Genomic DNA, 20,684 nt, shown 5'->3' on the forward strand with positions numbered 1-20,684 from the left:
AGTTGGTGGAGCAGTCAGAACACACACATTTATCGATTAGGTTCACCATCCAATATGGGCATGGTTCATGGTGTCCCAAAACAATTCCAACAGTAACGTCAAAGATCACTGGCCACAGATCACCATAACAAATATAGTAATAATGGAAAAGTTTGAAACATTGCAAGAACTACCAAAATGTGACACAGAGACAAGAAGTAAGCAAATACTGTTGGAAAAATGGTGCCTATAAATTTGTTCAATGTAGGGTTGCCACAAACCTTCAATTTGTAAAAAATGCACTAAATCATAGCCCAATGTAATGAGGTATGCCTGTATACTTCTGTCTCCCTACAAGCATTTCAGAACTCACCCAGAAAAAGGATAATAAAATCCTCTCTGTCAACAATTAGGAGGGTACTACAGTATGGTGGATAATGGTATAACCTTTAGAGCTGGGTTGCCTGGGTTTGAATCCAGCTCTGCCACTTCTTAGCAGTGCAACTTTGGGTAAGTCTACTTCTCTGAGACTCAGTTTTTTTCATCTGTAAAATGGGGGAAATAATGCCAATTGGAGTTGACACGAGGATTAAATGTGTCAATTGACTTGGAGTATTTTAATTGGTACCTAACTCATGATGACTACAATTAATATTAATCACTGCTGTTATTATCATCATTAATATTACTTAATGATAAACAGTGTAAAAGCAATGCATTTAGGTTTGAGGGTCTCATCTCTTAGAAGGAAGTGAAAATTACAGGATATTTTTTTAAAGAGATTATACCTTATTTTTTAAAAAAGATTTATTTACTCATTTCAGAGAGAAAGAATGTGTGTGAGGAAGTGGGGGGAGGGGTGGAGGAAGGGAATCTTTTAAGCAGACTCCCCACTGAGCATGGAGCCTCTTGACACAGGGCCATCCCACAACCTATGAGATCAAGACCCAAACCTAAACCAAGAGTCGAATACCCAACTTACCGAGCCACTCAGACACCCCTAAAATTACAGAATATTTTTTAAGAAGCATTCTAACAGAGGATCTTCTTATTTTTTTTTTAAACTTTTTATTTATTTATTTGACAGAGATAGAGACAGCCAGCGAGAGAGGGAACACAAGCAGGGGGAGTGGGAGAGGAAGAAGCAGGCTCATAGCAGAGGAGCCTGATGTGGGGCTCGATCCCCTAATGCCGGGATCACGCCCTGAGCCGAAGGCAGACGCTTAACCGCTGTGCCACCCAGGCGCCCCTAACAGAGGATCTTCTTATGTTAGTAAAAAATTTGAATACATATAAATGATACAATGTTTGAAACACTGCTCTGAAATCTAGACAGAAAAAAATGATTATTTGTTTTGTTTGTGTTTTTTAAAGAATATTTTTAAAAGAAACAGAAAGTATAATAGATACCTGATAAGTTGTCACATAATTGGCATGCGTTCCAGCAAAAATATGTTTGACTTGAAAATCTGCAAGGTCTTAAAGAAAGTATAAATTCATGCTTATTGTATTTAGAAGTAAAAAAAGAAATCTTTTGTTATAAACCTAAAATGCTCTAAAAAAATAGTCTTTAAAAAAACCTGATATATTGGGGTGCCTGGGTCGCTCAGTCGGTTAAGCATCTGACTCTTGATTTTAGCTCAGGTCATGATCTCAGGGTGCTGGGACTGAGCCCCATGTTGGGCTCTGTGTTTAGCATGGAGTCTGCTGTCTCTCTCCCTCTGCTTCCCACCCCCCAACCCCCCCATGCTCTTGTGCATGCTCTCTTTCTCTAAAATAAATAAAATCTTTAAAATAAAATCTGATATAGTACCAAGCTAAATTTGCTTATTTATTGGCAATTTATATTCTTCTAGATGAATTTTTTTTTTAAGATTTTATTTATTTATTAGACAGAGACAGCAAGAGAGGGAACACGAGCAAGGGGAGTGTGAGAGGGAGAACCAGGCTCCCTACCGAGCAGGGAGCCCGATGCAGGGCTAGATCCCAGGACCCTGGGATCATGACCTGAGCCGAAGGCAGATGCTTAACGGCTGAGCCACCCAGGCGCCCCATCTTCTAGATGAATTTTGACTACAAGTACCATAAAAGATTAATTTTGATCAGGTTACATGTTGTATATTCTTAAAATTTTAAGTTTTCATGCACTTGCATAATGAAACCAGGGTGATGTGCTTTAGAAGAGGGTTTTTTTGTTTGTTTGTTTGTTTTTGATTTGATTTTAAGTAATCTCTACACCCAACATGGGGCTCAAACTCAGAGCCCTGAGATCAAGCATCACATGCTCCACCGACTGATCCAGACAGATGCCCCTAGAAGAAGTTTGATTAAATATATAAAGCTGAATCTTTCTGATAGTTCATTGACTTGGGATCTTTTTCATATTACCCTAATCTTTAGAAAAAATTACTAAATTCTCCAGGAATCATCGCATAAGAAAAGATGCATATTGTAGAGATTTAAAATAACCGTACAAAAAGAACCACAGTCTATGTACTCTTGTGAAAAGAAGAGAAATAATATTTCTCCTCCAGTGGCATCAATTAAAAAAATCATAGATTAGTGGGACCACTCATACCATTAGCAGAAATCGGGCAGGTGAAGTCAACGTCCTCTGTCAGAGCCTCCGGATGAGTTGGGCTGCTTTTGCAACTTGGTCCGCGACCAAAAGACATTACCTTTCCAGTGGTGTAGACATATGCAAGGGTATGGTAACTGCAAGAGACAGAATATAATGAAGACCAAGGTACTCGCTTTTTGAGAAAGATGATGTCTCCTGACACAAAATAACAGATTTATCTTATACAAAGTACCCAGATGCCTTATCATAATGTCAAGGTGAGATGGTACCAAACGATGTGACTAAACAAATGGTAGGTGAATATTAACTTATTACCAACCTTAAAAGTAGAATATTATTGATGGGTCTTTTCTACCATTTGTGTTTTTTTGTTTTGTTTATTTTATTTATTTGTCAGAGAGTGATAGACAGCACAAGCAAGGAGAGACAGCATAAGGAAGTCGGCAGAAGGGAGAAGCAGGCTCCCTGCTCAGCAAGGAGCCCGATGTGGGAATCAATCCCAGGACCCTATGACTATGACCCCAGCCAAAGGCAGATGCTTAAGGGACTGAGCCACCCCCGTATCCCATACCATTTGTATTTTAAATGTAAGCTTTGTTTTTTATGAATTGGGTAGATAATATTCAGTGTCCTCATAATTGGATTATGCAAAACTCTGAATGCATATGCAAATACGTATTCTCTTCTATTTGCATGAGAATACTTTAAATTTTGTCTTATCAACACAAATAGGCAAACACCATTATTTTTATTTTATTTTATTTTAAATTTATGTATTTAAGAGAGAGAGTGAGCTTGCGTGTGTGCAGGAGCAGGGGGCAGGGCAGAGGGGGAAGGCGAGGAGAGAGAATCTCGGGCAAACTCTGTACTGAGTGCAGAACCCAATGCAGGGTTCAGTGCCACGACCGAGATCAGGTCAAGGGTCAGGCACTTACCAACCGAGCCACCCAGGTGCCCCACCACCATTTTTATCTTAAACCCTCCTCCCAACCCCCAGCACCTAGTAAGGTGGTCTATACACAGTAGACTTACAATAAATTCTTACTAAATAAATGAAATGTCTAGAATAAATTAGAAAAAATAGAAAACTTAAACTGTATTTGAAAGAAGTAAATTCAGAAAGGAAAATGATCTATAAAAAGAGTAGACACATATTTTGGGCTTAGAGCTTTGAGAACATTACTGAGGAGTTTTGTTTTGCTTTGTTTTGTTTTTTTGATGAGCAGCAAAGTTTACTGAACCATACATAGTACAAAGCGCCCGAAAAAGGAGAGGACCTGGGAGGGCTGTCCTGAGGAGTCATTTCTAAGTAATAAAATATATTTTATTTATTTTTTTATTTATTTATAAGTATATTTCTACTCACACTAAAAACAAACAAACAAACAAACAAAAAACTAGCCCATTACCTTCCACAATCTATCTGTGAAACTAGGCCATCAATTCCTTCCACGAGTTGTGGACCTTCCTTCTCAGCCGTGGGGCTGTGTCCCAGCTGTCCATAGCTATTGCCTCCAAATGTGAACACTTTCCCAGTCTGTTTGAAAAAGAAGGAATCAGACCGATTTCAGATTTTAAAAAGTAACTAAAAACTTGAAGATTAAGTATCATCAGAGAACTGTATGAGAGCACTATGTGAAATATAAGCTTTATATGAAGGGGAGGGGTCTTACATTTACTCTTTCTAGTAGTAAACGTAAGTTAACTCGTTAAATGTGAAAAACCGTTGGCATTCATTATAGAATGAATGGATAGACAAATTAATTGGTTCAAGAGTAACACTAACATTTAAGTAGAGGGTTGCTTTATTTCTTTGAGCATTTCTCTGAAAATAATCTTTTTTCAAAAGATTTATTTTTTAGAGAGCGATAGAGTGCATGTGGTGGGGGGAGAAGGGGAGGTGACCTTGGGGTTCTCTCTCTCTCCCTCTCCCGCTGCCCCTGCCCTCCACCCCCTCACCCATGTGCATGCATACTCTCTCTCTAATAAAAAATAATTAAGTAAATAATACAAATTACTTTTGATATTTAGTTTTTATTTTTTTAGCTTATATGAATTTTTTAAATTCAATTAATTAACATACAAGGTATTATTCATTTCAGAGCTAAAGGTCAGTGATTCATTTAGTGTTTAAATAAACATTTCCCACACAAATAGTTTTCAAGTCTGTTCCTTTTGGCTATGGAGAGAATCCATCCCATTGGAATATACTATTTGGCCACTACAAGAGGAGGCAAACATTTACAAGGCAGGCTCGTAATTGTGCCAAGCAAGAAATGGAACAAAGTAGGTTCTAGTCTTTAATTTGGGTTATTGAAACCTGTAAAAATTACTTTGTTGCTTCTACAGTAATTTTCATCTGTAGAACTACATTATGAATGAATAATTGCTAAAAGGATTAGCTCCTCTATTAATCGTTTTTTAAATCATTTTTAAGATTTTATTTTTACGCAATCTCTACACCCAACGTGGGGCTCGAATTTACAACCCCAAGATCAAGAGTTGCATGCTCTACCAACTGAGCCAAACAGGCACCCCATTAATCTAATTTAGTGGGTATTTAAAAATATTTCCTACAGCTGAAATTAGCTTCTGTTTTAGGATCTTGAAAATGTCATGGTTTATATTTGGTTCATTTCTCCTCTTTAGATATTTGTACATTGAATGGATATATTGAGATATTGATACACGTATTGCCTTCAACAACAGTCAGTACATGTACCTTGTGGTACCATTTCTCAGGAATTAAAAAAAAAATAGCAAAGCATTTTAGATTACCTGGGTAAGCACTGCGGTATGCTCATAACCACAGCTGATATAAATCACGCCTAGATTCTTCAGCGCACCAACTGAACGAGGCTTGTGGCTTTGTACTACTGAAAGAAAGCAGAATCTCTACAGTGTAAGACTCAGATTTCATGAGCTTTTACATCTTTTAATATTTTTATCATCTTATAATTCGTTAACATAATTTTTAAAATCAACACTCAGAAGTATTATAAAACAGAGGGGGAAGGCCCTGCTTTGGAAAAGAAAGAAAAACAGTCCCTTAGCATCGATTTCTGAAAACTATTTAATCTTCTGGAACGCCTAAGGCTATTCTCCTAGGAAGGTAAGTTTTAAGACCTTTATTCCCAATAACACTGCCATTATGTTATATTCATTTCTGTCACATAGTAGGTGTTCTGCAAACATGCAATAATAATTGAGACAATTAGAGGACGTCATGTTGACAGAGTTAAGTGAAAGGAGATGTAAGTGCTGACTAAGTGTATGTTAGTTGAATGTAAAGAAGTGAACAGAGGAGGGATAGGGTGCATGGGGAAGACTTCGCAGTGAGTTTGTTTAAGGGTTATCGGACGGACTGGTTGTTTCTCCCGTTAGCGTCTTCTAATCCAGTGGTTCGCAAGCTTGGCTGCACATTGGAATAAACTGTGGAATCTTTCATAATGACCGATGCCTGGCTTCCATCCCCAGACATTCTGATACTGGGTATGGGGTCTAACTTGGGCGCTGGGATTTTTAAATGCTCTTAAGGTAGACAAAATAAGGGGCTTCAAAGACGTCTGTGTCCTTCCCCAGAGGCTGTGGATATGTTAGGTTACAGGGCAAAGAGGAGTTAATGAGGCAAATGGAATTAAAGTTGCTAATCTGTTGACCTGAAAATAAGGAGGTTAACCTGGATTATCTGGGTGGGCGCAATGTAATTACAAGGGTCCTTTAACTGAGGAGGAGGGAGGCAGAAGAATCACTGTCAGAGTAACGTGACCTGAGGAAGACTTCGCCAGCCAGTGCTGACTCTGAAGAGGGGCCCGTGAGTCAAGGAATGCAGGTGGACTCTAGAAGGGGGAAAAGACAATGGTGCAGTGCCCATCCCCACCCCCTACTCGGCTGTCCCGAAGCCTCCAGAAAGGAACACAGCCCTGCTGACACCTTGATTTTAGCCCACTGAGACCTGCATCAAACTTCTGACCACCAGAACTATAAGATAAGAAATTTGTGTTGTTTGAAGCCATAAGTTTGTGGTAATATATTACAGTGGCAGTTAAAAATTAAGATGGCTCCCAAGGTGATTCTAATGTATCACAAAGTTTGGGAATCACTGCTCTTATTGTTGAGAGTCCCCTTTGCAGAGCTGGTCTTTCAACTGGAAAGAATGATTTACTGCAAGAAGAAGGCTATCTCATTACCTGGGACATTATTCTGGCGGAGGGCCAGCTGCCCTGCATTGTTGCTTCCCCAGCCAAATGAAGCTCCAGAGAGAGACAGGGCGAAGCTGTGGGCCCCGCCTGCAGCCACCTGAGTGAGGGGGATGCCATCCAGGGACCTCACCCTCTGCGGGCTGGCTTGGGAGGGGCACTCCTTCCCCAGGCCCAGCTGCCCATGGCTGTTACTTCCCCATGAAAACACTTGGCCACCTACAAAAATAAAGCAGAGAAATTCAGAATTGCAAGCACACTGGAATACCAAATTCAAGTAGAATCTACCACCCTCACTCTAAAAGTCTTAAATAACTAAAATAGGGATAAAAGAGGTTAGAGTATTCTGACTAAAAGCAAGGAGGATGGTCAGGAACACCTTCAAAAGTCCCTTCCAACAACATCCGCTCCTCTTCTCCCTCCAGTTAAGGGCAACTCTGGTCTTTCAGCTGCTCAGACCAGAAATCTTGGAGTCATCCTTGACTCCCTTCTTCCTTTTCCATCCATCAGCCTAGCAAATCCTAAAGTCGCTATCTTTAAAATGTGTCAGGAATCTGACCACCTCTCACCTCTCCAGGGTTACCACCTTAGCGTCCAAGCCACTGTCACTTTTCTCCTGGACATTTACAACAGCCCCTCACTGGGCTCCCAGAGTTCATCTTTGTCTGTTTTCCAAAGAGCAGCCGGGGTGCTCTCTTAAAAAAAATAAGTCAGACTGAACCCTCTAGGAATTTGCTGTCTTACTCAATAAAAGGCCAATTCTCACCACAGCTCACAAGCCCCAGGTCACCAGTATTCCCCATGACACATCTCAGACGTTTCCAGAGAGCCTGCTGTTCCTGAGCATACCGCTGAGCACGCCGCTACCTCACTGCCTTTGCACGTGGATCATACCTCTGGCCTTAGCGTTACGTCTCCGTCCCTCCCTTCTTTTGGTCTCTGCTCACCAAGTTTCCCTAACACCTTTCTTAGAAGAGAAGGATTCCTTTCCTCCACTCAAGTACTTGCTCCCCTCCCCTTACCTGGCCTCACTTTCCTTCATACCCTTACCTCTGTTACATGACATAATTATTTGTCTGTGTGTTTAAGGCTTACTTCCCCTACACACCCCCCAGAATATAAGCTCCAGGAAAGCAAAGTATTGGGTTTGTTCACTGCTATATCCTCTTTGCTGGAAACATAGGCACTAAAAAAATATTTGTGGAATGACTCCATGGGAGAAAAAGACCATCAACATTGTATGTTGAATTTGACCAGAGATGGATAATTTACATGAGATCAAAAATCAAGATCTTTAATGCTTCATTGTTTACCCAGAAAAATGCTAACATAGCTCAGATTTTTACATTATTATATTTAATTTTTCTTTTTTAACTCTTCTAAAGTTATTTCTACCATTGAAAACTATTTCTGGGGCGCCAGGGTGGCTCAGATACTTAAGCGTCTGCCTTCAGCTGAGGTCATGATCCCAGGGTCTTGGGATAGAGCCCCGCATCGGGCTCCCTGCTCGGTGGGGAGCCTGCTTCTCCCTCTCCTAATGCTCCCCCTGCTTGTGCTCTCTCGCTCTGTCAAATAAATAAATAAAATCTTTAAAAAAAAAAATATCTCTGAGGGCCCACTGCACAATGTCAAACTCATTTGAAGGTCTATGAGAGCTCACAGTTCACCATAGCAAATGTACTGGGTACCTGGGCTCCACACAACCTTCAGTCCAGACCAATATAAAGACAAATCAATACCCCGGGGGAATAATTCAAGCTATTTCAATAATTAAGAAGAAGGAAAGGAAGGAAGGAAGAAAGACTAATATTTCTTCTACCGCTGCTATCTGCTATGGACTGTACAGGATGTATTGTGTTCGTTCTTTCACTGAATCTTCTAACCACCCCATAAGGTAGGCATCAGTACTCCTACAGATGAGAAGGAGTAGATCAAATCTCTGGAAATGGTAGGAAAGAATTCTACAATAGCCACAGGATTACGCTATGGTCTCATGGCCCGAGTGGTACAGCGGTTAAGTGCTTAGGGTTGGGATGTAAACAAGCGTAGGTTCAAATCTCACTTCTGTTTCTTAGTGTGCGACCTTGGGCAAATCACGGAAAGTCTCTGAGCCCAAATTTCCTCATTTCCAAATAATGCGTGGCTTCTGTGTTAGTTAAGTGATTTCATGAGATTACAGGTGAAAAGCACCTCATATAGTGGATGGCGCACAGAAGCCAACCAGGAAATGTCCGGAGCCCCTGTGGTGCGGCTGCAGTGAGCATATGATATCACCTGGGGGACATGCAAATGTTACGTGTCTCTGGACGGCATTCACAGTATGCCACCCCAAAATATGCCACTCTGGCATAAGGATTATTTTGAGCTGAAGGCAACTGAGAATCCACACATGTGGGAAAAGTTCTCTGCCCTCCTCTTATCCACCCAAAAGCAAGGTATATATTTCCCTTTGTGAAGGTGTCCTCTTCTCCTGCACCCGGGATGGGGCAGTGACTCATCCCCATAGATGGAGAGTCTGCCGCAACATGAGTCTTCACAAATAACCCTTAATAAAATAACTCTTATCTTCCCTTAGTTTCTCCCGTGTATTTCCAAGTCCCATGTATTTCCCTACGATCGATCATCCTGCAAAGCCCAAATCTTTCCCTCATTAAAATGGTTCATAAGCTCCCAAGTCTAAACACTTCTTGAGTTTCACTTCTTTTCTGTAAACTTCTGTGCATGAAAATATTAATAACACTGGTGTGCCTTGTCTCTTATCAATCTGTCTTTTGTTACTTAAATTTGCGGACTCTCAGGTACTGAACCAAAGAGGATAAGAAAAAGGTTTTCTTCTGCAACACTTTGCACTGAAACATTTTGACTGATGCTGGACAAAGGATGGGGATGTTAGTAGAAAAAATGTAAAGTCATAATTTTCATATCTTGACTTTTTTCTTTGATCTTGGTAAAAAAGACAAATAGAGGGGCGCCTGGGTGGCTCAGTCATTGAGCGTCTGCCTTCAGCTCAGGTCGTGGTCTCGGAGTCCTGTGATCGAGCCCTGCATCAGGCTCCCTGCTTGGCGGGAGGCCTGCTTCTCCCCCTGCTTCTCCCTCTCCCCTGCCTGTTGCTCCCCTCTGTCAAATAAATAAAATCTTAAAAAAAAAAAAAAAAAGAAAAGACAAACAGACCTTCGTCTGAGTTTCCTGGTATATACAACCATTCAGCATAAAGGGCAAAGTTCTGGATAAAACCACTACTAAATTCTGAGAGAGTTAGAGCAGGTCATGCGAACAGAGATGACCCTTTATGGCACTGATATGAATTAAGCACTACTTAGAGTATAATAAGAACAGAGAAAATAGAAAAAAAAAAAAAAGAAGAACAATACAGCTTATGAAATCTAAAGCATTAAAAAAAACTTCTAAATGCCTTAAAATGAGCCCCAGTACATTAAAAATCAACAGGCATCATTCATATGCAAAAAAATTACTTTGAAATGACACTTGAAAGATTCCAAAACCCTTATTTTACCTTCTGATAATGCCAGGGAGTGGTAGTGTCCACAGGAAACTTGTATAATTTTTATACCAGTCAGAGTTTTTATCTTCCTGTAATACAAGTGATACAAAATCTATTAATCCTTCTTTGGAGTGGCTCACCACGTGAACTACAGATATTAGAACCATCCCAGGTAATACATTTGGTTTAGGGAAATAACGTTCTCTTCCTTTCTTTCCTTTTTTCTTTTCTTTTTAAACTGGGCTGTTTTAATGTTTTTTACCATAGAATAAATAGTTCTCTGGATGACTGCAGATACGTAAGGCTGTTTGGTAGTATTCAGAAGCACCACAGTAATGGTGATTTTCCTGATTGGCATGTCATCTTCAGTAATTTTAGGGAGTTACTTGTCTGAAACTGCTGTCAAACCAACAAGTCTGCATTTACGCATCCATCATTTTCAGGATTGTTGGTAACCTGGGCATATTTCCCCCAGAAATAACTTTATTTTCTTATTTTTCTGTAGTACCCTTATTCCAAAGCCCTCAAACTATTTTTAACATGACCTCAACATGTGTAAAGGTACAGAGCAGAATCCAAACACTTATAATACAAAAGTGATTTTTATTAGTCTTTTAACGCAGTATATAATGTACTAACTTTTGCTCTATACTTATTGGCTTAAAAGAAAAATTTCTTCATGCACATATGACACAGGACTTTAGAATTTATAAAACACTGCTATTTATATCACCTGATTTAAGCCCTATGTGATAAAGAAATCATTAGGTTGAATCCTATTAAATCACCATTTTTGTGGATCAAAAACCTAACTATCAGCACTTTCAAATGGTTGAACCCAGTAGAACTCAGAGTTCTGGTTTGCTCTAGGGAATCACGCTGTAGGTATCATGTTATAGAACTAGACTCAAACCTTCGTCTTTTCATTCCAAGTTCAACGTTTGTCCCCCAAAAGCCACAGCACTCTCTTACACAATTAAAAACCAGAAGAGGTAACAAAAAGTAACTGCCAAGTATTAAAAATCATGCTTTTAAAAATTCTTAAACATGTAATTCATGAACACACAATTCAGACTGCTTGTCATACCATTTGTCCTCGGAAGCTGTTTGTGAGAAAATGATTCTCGCCCTATCTTACTACATAAAATATTAGGATCCAGTGGCTTAAGACAGACCAAAAGGTTGTGTGGAGAGGAAAACTTCCTCTTCCAGTTTGGATCCTGTCAATATGGGACGAGCAAATTAACTGACAATAGACAAATTAACAGGAGAAAAAACAAGGCTTATTTACATGTACAGAGGGGAGCTCCCAGTAATGGAAAATTTGTGGAATCACCTTAAATATATCAACTTAGCAAAAGGAGAGGATTTAGGACTTCAATAGAAGTGTATGTAAAATTCCATAAGGTTTTTTGATGTTGATTGGGCGGTCTGTCTTCACAGCAACTCAATTCAAAAGAAACTCCCTCCAAGCTGTTAATGGCAGCTGTTTTTTCAAGGAGATTTTGCTTTAGTCAGAAAGGAAGTTCAAATAAGATTTCTTTCTATCTTCTATTTAATGTTTTTACTTTAAAATAATATTTATTTTATTTGTATTGATATTTTTGTTTGTTTTATATTTTATATATATTTTATAGTGATTTATTTACTGAGTGGGCCCCCCCAGTTATTTCCAATACATAAGACTTAGATCAAAGGGTCACATGTTCTCATTTCAAATGCCCTGCCCTTCTCCTTCACAGGACTCTAATTAAGTAATAACTGGTGTTAGAAGTTTTTTCCTGCCTCATTCTCTCACTACACTACAATCGTTGAGGCTGGGGACCGTGTTTGCCATAATCATCTTTGTACTCTGACATCTTGCATAGTGCCTAGCACATGAAACTGAAAAACACTGGATGAATGAATGAATGTATGGAAATACTTACGTAGGTATAAGATTTATTTCCTTGAATTCTCCAACTCCCAGTTGCCCTTCAGAACCAGCCCCCCATGCAAAGACCCTTCCTTTGTAACAGACAGCAAGAGAGTGTTCCTTTCCACAGCTCACGAGATCAACACGTAGGTTGTCCAATGTCCGAATTCGTTCTTCAGGAACAAAAACAAAACAAAACACCTCAGAAGATTATTAATTTAACAGCAAGTTTAAGACAACAAGTTTACTTTCTTCAAAAAGAAGGGTCACTTGGATTTCTCATCTTTCCCAATGGACTTTTAAATCAGGGCCTGACATCCACACTAAAGGTGTGAAGGAAAGAAGCTCAATGCGTGTTACGCTGTCTGTATGGGAATATGGTTGCTATTCAAAGGATGAGTTTCATGGAGGAGGGGAACTTGTAGGAACTATGATACTTGCCCTAACATTTCTCTATGATGATGGTAGCAAAACAAAAGGAGACAGAGAGGAGATGGAACAGCCTCCACTCTACTCTTCTGACTTCCCAGCCCTGAGCAGTGAGAATAGTTAATCCCTTGCTCAGGAGGAAAGGGGCAGGGAGCCTTCCCCATGAATGTGAGAGGCAGAAGCCAGATCCTCTCACAAAGAATCCAGTAATATGCCTCTAATGAGCCAAAGGTACCCACAAATGAAAACCTGATCATTATAGCATGATCCCTATAAGTGAATCTGAACTATTTTCCCAAAGTGTTTGTGTCTGAATTATTAGAGGGTTTGAGTTAAATATATCACTACTAGTAAAGTTTTTGCTAACACTTGTGTTTTCTTTTTTTAAACCTTTGTGATCTTAGCCTTTTCAATGATTTATTTTCAAACTATGGAATAAGAAAAAATGTCCCAAAGATTGATACACTCATGAAGGTAGAGACTGGTACCACATTCCTAGAGAACAGTTTGGCATCAAGTATCATGTTGCCCCTCATCTCCACCTAAAGGGGATCAGGATATGCCACTCCAAAATATGCCACTTTGGCAGAAGGATTATTTTGAGCTGAAGGCAAATGAAAACCAACAGATGTAGGAAGAGTTCTCTGCCTTCCCCTCATTCACCTAAAAGTAGGGCATGAATTTCCCTTGTAAAAGTATCACTGGAGTTGGCACTGAGATGAGTCTGCATAGACAACTCTTACCAAAATAATCCTTATCTTCCATTAGTCTCCCCCATATATTTGTATGTCACTTTCCCACAACTGATCATCCTTCAAAGCCCAAACTCCCTTTTCTTTGCTAAAATGCAGTATAAGTCCCCAAATCTACCCAAGGTTGAGTTTCCCTTTTTTCCTGCAAACTCCTGTGCACATTAAATATTAATAAAATTGTATAATTTTTCCTCTTGTCAATCTTTGTCTGCTTAGTCTGCAGGCCTTCAGAACAAGAACTAAGAGGGTAGAGGAGAAGTTTTCCCTCCCAGACACAACTCTTAGGATTTTTTCAAGTAAGTAATCAGAAATTTGGTCAAATAATGGCAATCATCAGAAATTTGGTCAAATAATGGCAATCACAGTATTATTTATAAAAGTCCCTAATGAGGAAAAAACCTAATTTCCACCAAAGAAGAATAATTAAATCGTACTGTCAAAGCCTGGAATGTTTTGCAACAATTTAAAATGTATCTAAAAAAAATACATAATAAAAAGACAATATTTTCACGATATTAAGTTTCGTTAAGAGCGCAATTTATAGAGTTGTAGAAATACTGTGTATATAAAACTATATAATGACATGCTTTTATTAAAATAAATGTATAATAGAAATAAAACAAAAAATAAATACATCAAAATATTAGTAGTCTTTGGGTATTGGAATTATAGGCAATTTCTTTACTGTGTTTCTGTAATAATCAGTAATGGAAATAATAGTATACTTTTTTTTAATTTTAAGAAAAAAGATGCTCTGGGGTATTTATGAGAGAGTTAGAGATGTCCCACCCATGAACCACGTTTGGAAGGTCGCTCTGTTCCAGATAGATAGCACAGGTAGGGGCTGGTCTAGAAAGACTTAGGGGGAGGGACCACGTCTCTTCAAAGGAGCGCTGTCCAGTTAGGTTCCGCTCTCAGTTTCGCTTTTAAGATGAACTGGAAATCGAAACAAACTGCGCTTCTGGAAAACGAAACTGACCAACTCGCGCGCACGGAGCGCGGATCATCGTTTCACAGTATCCTGGGGCCCAGCGGTCCGGGCGCCCCCCGCCCCGCACCTTAGTCCCGCACTCACTCGGGTGCTCATCGCGCTGCACGCCCTTCCGCCCCAGCTGGCCCTGGCTGTTGTCCCCGCACGAGTGCAGCTCTCCGTTGCTCAGCAGCAGCAGCGAATGGCGCTCCCCGGAGGCCGCCTGTAGCAGCTCGGCGTCGGCCCGGCCGGCCTGCCTCCGGCGCAGAGGTCCCCGAGGGCTGGTGCCCCAGCACAGGTACATCCCGCTCCCGCGCCGCGCCGCCTGCGCCTGGTGTGTCCGCGCTGCCGGACCGGCGCTCAGAGGCTAGTGGCAGCTGTGTGCTGATGCGCAGAAACCGGGAAGCCAGGTGGACCAGCCCGGCTCTGATCTCACTTGGAGGCCAACGCCTCCCGCCCCACCCGCAGCAGCGCCGCCCTGGCACCCTTAGTCATCCTGACGCCCCGGCCAATGGCTTCTGGGGCTCAAACGTGAGCAGCCAGTGCTGAGGAGTAGAGGGGGGCTCAAGAGGAAGAGCTCCTGGATTTACTGACATACTAGCTAAGCAGCTTATGAGCTGTGTGACTTTGGGCAAGTTATTTGACGAAGCTGTGCCTCACCTACCATGTCAATGAAATGTGGACAGTAATGCAGCAAATCTAACGTTAGGGTAATTTAACAGATAATGCATAATACTAGAATAATGCCTGGAGTGCTTAGGGTGCTTAATAAAAGCGTCTGAGTGCCTACCCTTTTTCTCTAGGCTCTTTTGGCAGTGGAAATGCAAAATGCTCATGGGACTAACATTCTATTTGTAAAGAGGTAACTACTTAGTATAATGTCAAGTGGCAACACGAAGAAAAATGACACAATAAAGTAATAGAGGGTGAGGGTATAGGAACTTTTTTAAAAAATATTTTATTTATTTGAGGGAGTGAAAGAGAGAGACAACACAATCAGGGGACAAGGGCAGAGGGAGAGAGGGAAGCAGGCTCCCCGAGGAGCAGGGAGCCCCATGTGGGGCTGGATCCCAGGACCCTGGGATCATGACCTGAGTGGAAGGCAGACGCTTAACTGACTGAGCCACCCAGGCGACCCAGGAACTTGTGTTTTTTAAATAAGATTTCAGGGAACACTTCTTAGATGAAGTGACATTTGAGCAGAGAGCCCAGGGGACATGGAAAATGAGAGAATGTGTCATGCGCATGTCTAAAGGGTGAAGGAGAGCAGTCGGAAACTTTTGAACAGAGAAGTGACATAATCTGACTTGAGTTTTAAATGATTCATTCTTGGCTTCGATGTAGGATATAATAGAACAAAAATGGGGGTGCCTGGGTGGCTCAGTCATTAGGCATCTGCCTTCAGCTCAGTTTGTGATCCCCGGTCCTGGGGTAAGCCCCGCATCAGGGGAGCCTGCTTCTCCCTCTCCCTCTGCCTGCTGCTCCCCCTACTTGTGCTCACTCCAGAGCGCTGTTTCTCTGTCAAATCAATCAATCAATCAATCAATCTTTCCAAAAAAAGAACAAAAATGGAAGTAGAAAAGCCAGTTAGGAGAAGCTGCTGTAGGAGGCCAGGTCTGAAGGATGATCTTGGGACTAGGGCAACACCCTAGAAGGGAGGAGAACAAATGATCACATTGAAGCTGTTTTGAAGGAGTCCACAGATTTGCTGATAGGTTAGAAATAGGAGAAAACAAAGAAAGGGATTAAGATTATTCCAAGGTTGGCCTGAGCAACGGGGTGAACAGTGGTTCCATTTCCTGGGATGCGGAACCCTGAGGGAGGCTCCATGTTGGGGCTGGTGGATCAGGAACCCAGTCTGGTAATAACTGTAAGATGCTTGTTATATAAGGAGGCAATAAGATCAACCATTTTGGAGTTGTGCAGAGAAGTCAAGGGGGAGTCATAAAATTGGGAATCCTCAGTGTAGAAATGAGAAATCAGTCATGACGTGGCTGGATGAGATCACTGGGTGGGAGGTAAATATGGCTAGCATGTAACAGAGAACCGATGCTGGGAGAAAACCAGGAAGGGTGGTGTGTAGTAAGCAGGTGAAGAACAAGGAAATGATCTTTTTTTCTTTTTTCTTTTTTTTTTTCAAGAGAAGTAGAGGGGGAAGAGAGGGAGAGGGAGAGAGAGAGAAAATCTTTTTTTTCTTTTTAAAGTTTTATTTATTTGAGAGAGAGAGCATGCACACGTGTGAGTGGGGGACAGGCAGAGGGAGAGGAAGAAAGAGAATCCCAAGCAGACTCCTCCTGAGTGCAGAGTCTGATGTGGGACTCTATCCCACGACCCATGAGATCGTGACCTGAGCCCAAATCACAAGTCGGACTCTTAACTGAGTGAGCCACCCAGGTGCCCTATATTAAATATTTCTTTAAAACAAATCAACTGGAGAGCTAACATGTAAACTGTGTCGCCACCACCTAGTACAGCGTCTGACACGTAAAAAGAACTCAATAGGGAGCCTGAGTGGCTCAGTCGGTTGGATGGCTGACTCTTGATTTCGGGTAGGGTCATGGTCTCCGGGTCCTGGAACTGAGCCACCCGTCAGGCTCTGTGCTCAGTGGGGAGTCTGCTTCAGGATTTGCTCTGTCCCTCTGTCCCTCCCTCTGCTGGCACACACACTCTCTCTCTAGAACAAATAAATCTTTAAAAAAGGTAAAAAATAAAAAAAAGAACTCAATAAATTGTTAGTGAGGTAAGTGAATAAAATGCAAATTAAAGAAGCTGATGATAATTTTATTGCTTGAGAAAGATTAGTTCTCAATTCTGTGTTCATGCACTTGAAAATGGTAGCTCCATTTATTGAATGTTTACCATGTGTTGGCTATTTTATATAAAACATCTAATTTAGGGGCTCCTGGGAGGCTCAGTCAGTTAAGCAATGGATTCTTGGTTTCGGCTGGGGTCGTGATCTCATGGGTCGTGGGACTGAGCCCCACGTTGGGCTCCCCACTCAGTGGGGCGGCTGCTTGCAGGTTCTCTCCCTCGGTCCCTCCTCCCACTCTTGCGCAAGTGGTCTCTCTCTCTCTCTCAAATAAATAAATCTTTTAAAAAATATCTAATTTAGTTCTTTCCTCACTTAGCCCAGTTAAGATTCTTTTGGTTGCAAGTGACAGAAAATATGACCTAAGCTCATTTAAGCAAAAGGGAAATTTACTGTAGATTGCACTACTATTATTAAGAAACATTTGAGTTGCCTCTCTGCCCTATGGCATCAAGCTTGCGCACGAGATTTTGTTTTGACCAATGGTATGCAAGCAGAGGGTTTAAGGGGCAATTCTTATTTTTCCTACTCTCTTTTTCCTCTATTACAACAACTGGTGATTTTCCAGATAGTGACTGCTCCATCATCCTGGGTCCCAGATTAGAACCAACAGCCTAGTAGAGTTGCAGCTAATTTATGTAATGTAAGTGAGAAATCAGTCTTTGTTAAGTCCCTGAGCTTTGGAGACGTGTTATTGCACAGACAGCATAACTTAGCTTCTTCCGACAGTCACGTAACTAGAAAGTCCATCGGTATGGCTGACTTAGGGATTGCTGTCAACTAGGACTTAATGTCAGGGCGCCTGGCTGGCGTATGACTCTCAATCTCGGGGTGGTGAGTTTGAGTCCCACATTGGCTGTAGAGATTACTTAAAAATCAAATCTTATAAAGAAAACAAGGACTCAATGTCCTAATGACTCCATGTCTCTGTATCTCTAGCTCTGAGGGCTTCCTCTTCTAGCTCCACACAGTGTACTCCAGAGTCGGAATCTCCTTAGCGGCAGCAAGAGAGTTAGGACAGCTCTAAGCTGTATACCCAGCTCGCAGCTTCACAGTCTTGGAGAATCTGGTGTTTAGTCGTGATGCTCTCACATGTACACCGCATGTGCAGCCCTGGGCCCATCACTGTGGACGCCAGGAGATGGAGTCAGTCACCTGACGGATGTGTCCACAAGGTGGGGATGGGGGCGCCTGGGTGGCACAGCGGTTAAGCGTCTGCCTTCGGCTCAGGGCGTGATCCCGGCGTTATGGGATCGAGCCCCACATCAGGCTCCTCCGCTATGAGCCTGCTTCTTCCTCTCCCACTCCCCCTGCTTGTGTTCCCTCTCTCGCTGGCTGTCTCTATCTCTGTTGAATAAATAAATAAAATCTTAAAAAAAAAAAAAAAAAAAAATTTAAAAAAAAAAAAAAAAAAAAAAAAAAAAACCACAAGGTGGGGATGGAACCTCACCCAAGCACTTATTCTGAGTGAGGAGTAGGCAGATTCCAAAATGAAAGCTGGCCATGTTGCTGGAAGAAGTGGGGAACGGATGCTAAGGAGGTAAGCAAGAGATATTTTCTGTATCATGTATCAATCATGTAAAATAAATATTATTATTCCCATTTTGTGGGTAAGGAACCAATGCTCAGAGAATTTGGGTAGCTTGCTTGAAGTTACATGGCATGTAAGTGGCAAGATAATAACTTGTCAATTTGACTAGAAAGCCTATTTTTATTTATTTATTTTTAAAGATTTTCTTTATTCATTTGAGAGAGAGAGAGGGAACACAAGCAGGGGGAGCAGCAGAGGGAGAGGGAGAAGCAGACTCCCCGCTGAGCAAGGAGCCCTATGCAGGGCTCGATCCCAGGACTCCGAGATCATGACCTGAGCCAAAGGCAGACGCTTAACTGACTGAGCCACCAGGTGCCTCCTATTTTTCTTTTTTACTAATTTTTCCCTCACAGTGATTTCTGGAAGACAGGAGAATGAGAAAGGGGAAGAAAATAACATTTCCTAACAACCTACCACATGCCAGTTTCTCTCACAATAGATTTCCCCATGAAAGCTTTGCAACCGCCCTGTAGGGTCCACATGTATCCCACTGTACAGATGGGAATAACTCAAGCCTCAGGACATCTTAGTGACCTGCTCAAGGTAAATAGTAAGATAGATGGGAAAGCCCAGATTTAAATCACACCTTTCTCTATGCCCTTTCTACCAAACAACACTGACTCAAAGTGAAGAGAGAAGGATGTTACAAAGAATGAGAGAATATGAACCTCAGAAGGTCATCACAGAGCAAACAGGGCCGAGGAAAGACAATGAACCAGTCAGGAGGGGTGAAAATAGGCCTGAAGTCAATCCCTGATGACCAGCAGGAAGGACATGTGAGAAGAGGTAGGGACGTTGCAATTGCATTGCTTTCCTCTGCCATCCTCTTCTCAGGCTCACTTCTGCTTTAGCCTCCAGGTTTCTGAGTTCACTGTCCATCCTCTATGCTACTTGGCTGAGACAGCTCCTAGACTGGACAAATGGAAAACAGAACAGGCTCCATAGATTAGCTCAGTTTGTGATTACATCCCAACTGCCATCTCAATTACTGACAGGTACCTCCCTGGCCAATGTCAAGTGGTTCTTCACAAATGGACAAGACAGTTAGAATAGCCGGTATAAGTCAGTTGGAGAAAAAACTGACCTACCTGTCAGAATGCCTACAATTAACAAGGAACAAGGTGTTGGCAAAGACAAGGAACAAGGTGTTGGCAAAGATGTGGAGAAAGAGGAACCCTTTTGCACTGTTGGCGGGAATGCAAGCTGGTGCAGCCGCTATGGAAAAGAGTATGGAGGTTCCTCAAGATGTTAAAAATAGAACTACCCTATGATCCAGCAATTGTACTACTAGGTATTTACCCAAAGAACACTAAGTCAAAGGGACACATGCACCCCGATGTTTATAGCAGCATTGTCAACAATAGCCAAATTATGGAAGCAGCCCAAGTGTCCACTGACTGACAAATGGATAAGGAAGATGTACACACACACACACACTGGAATATTACTCAGCCATAAAACAGAATGAAATCTTGACATTTCCACAACATGGATGGAGCCAGAGAGTATTATGCTAAGTGAAATTGTCAAAGAAAGACAAATGCCATATGATTTCACTTATATTTGGAATTTAAGAAACAAAACAAACAAGCAAAGGGAAAAAGAGAGAGAGAGAGAGGCAAACCAAGAAACAGATTCTTTTTTTTTTCATAATAATATTTTTATTTTGTTATTCACCATACAGTACATCCCTGGTTTTTGATGTAAAGTTCGATGATTCATTAGTTGTATAACACCCAGTGCACCATGCAATACGTGCCCTCCTTACTACCCATCACCAGTCTATCCCATTCCCCCACCCCCCTCCCCTCTGAAGCCCTCAGTTTGTTTTTCAGAGTCCATAGTCTCTCATGCTTCATTCCCCCTTCTGTTTGCCCCCCCTTTCTTTATCCCTTTCTTCCCCTACCGATCTTCCCAGTTCTTATGTTCCATAGATGAGAGAAATCATATGATACTT

At 41.5% G+C, this 20,684-nt stretch overlaps 1 protein-coding gene across 2 annotated transcripts in view; it reads right to left on the reverse strand.

The window, feature by feature from the left end:
- The window catches only part of HERC6 (HECT and RLD domain containing E3 ubiquitin protein ligase family member 6), a 52,791-nt gene extending 37,661 nt beyond the window's left edge, over positions 1 to 15,130 (reverse strand). The window contains exons 1-8 of one of the 2 annotated variants that reach the window (XM_040624884.1): positions 14,433 to 15,119; positions 12,190 to 12,349; positions 10,274 to 10,350; positions 6,751 to 6,978; positions 5,339 to 5,436; positions 3,970 to 4,097; positions 2,558 to 2,694; positions 1,390 to 1,457 (exon numbers count right to left, since the gene is read on the reverse strand). In XM_040624884.1, the coding sequence (XP_040480818.1) occupies positions 1,390 to 1,457; positions 2,558 to 2,694; positions 3,970 to 4,097; positions 5,339 to 5,436; positions 6,751 to 6,978; positions 10,274 to 10,350; positions 12,190 to 12,349; positions 14,433 to 14,631 (1,095 nt within the window). In that variant the 5' untranslated portion in view covers positions 14,632 to 15,119. Of the gene's footprint in view, positions 1 to 1,389; positions 1,458 to 2,557; positions 2,695 to 3,969; positions 4,098 to 5,338; positions 5,437 to 6,750; positions 6,979 to 10,273; positions 10,351 to 12,189; positions 12,350 to 14,432 lie in introns of both variants that reach the window. The other variant, XM_040624885.1, reaches the window with a different exon arrangement.
- Positions 15,131 to 20,684: the final 5,554 nt, after the last annotated feature.

The sequence above is a fragment of the Ursus maritimus genome, unplaced genomic scaffold (assembly GCF_017311325.1).
Source record: "Ursus maritimus isolate PB19 unplaced genomic scaffold, ASM1731132v1 scaffold_8, whole genome shotgun sequence".
Classification (NCBI taxonomy): domain Eukaryota; kingdom Metazoa; phylum Chordata; class Mammalia; order Carnivora; family Ursidae; genus Ursus; species Ursus maritimus.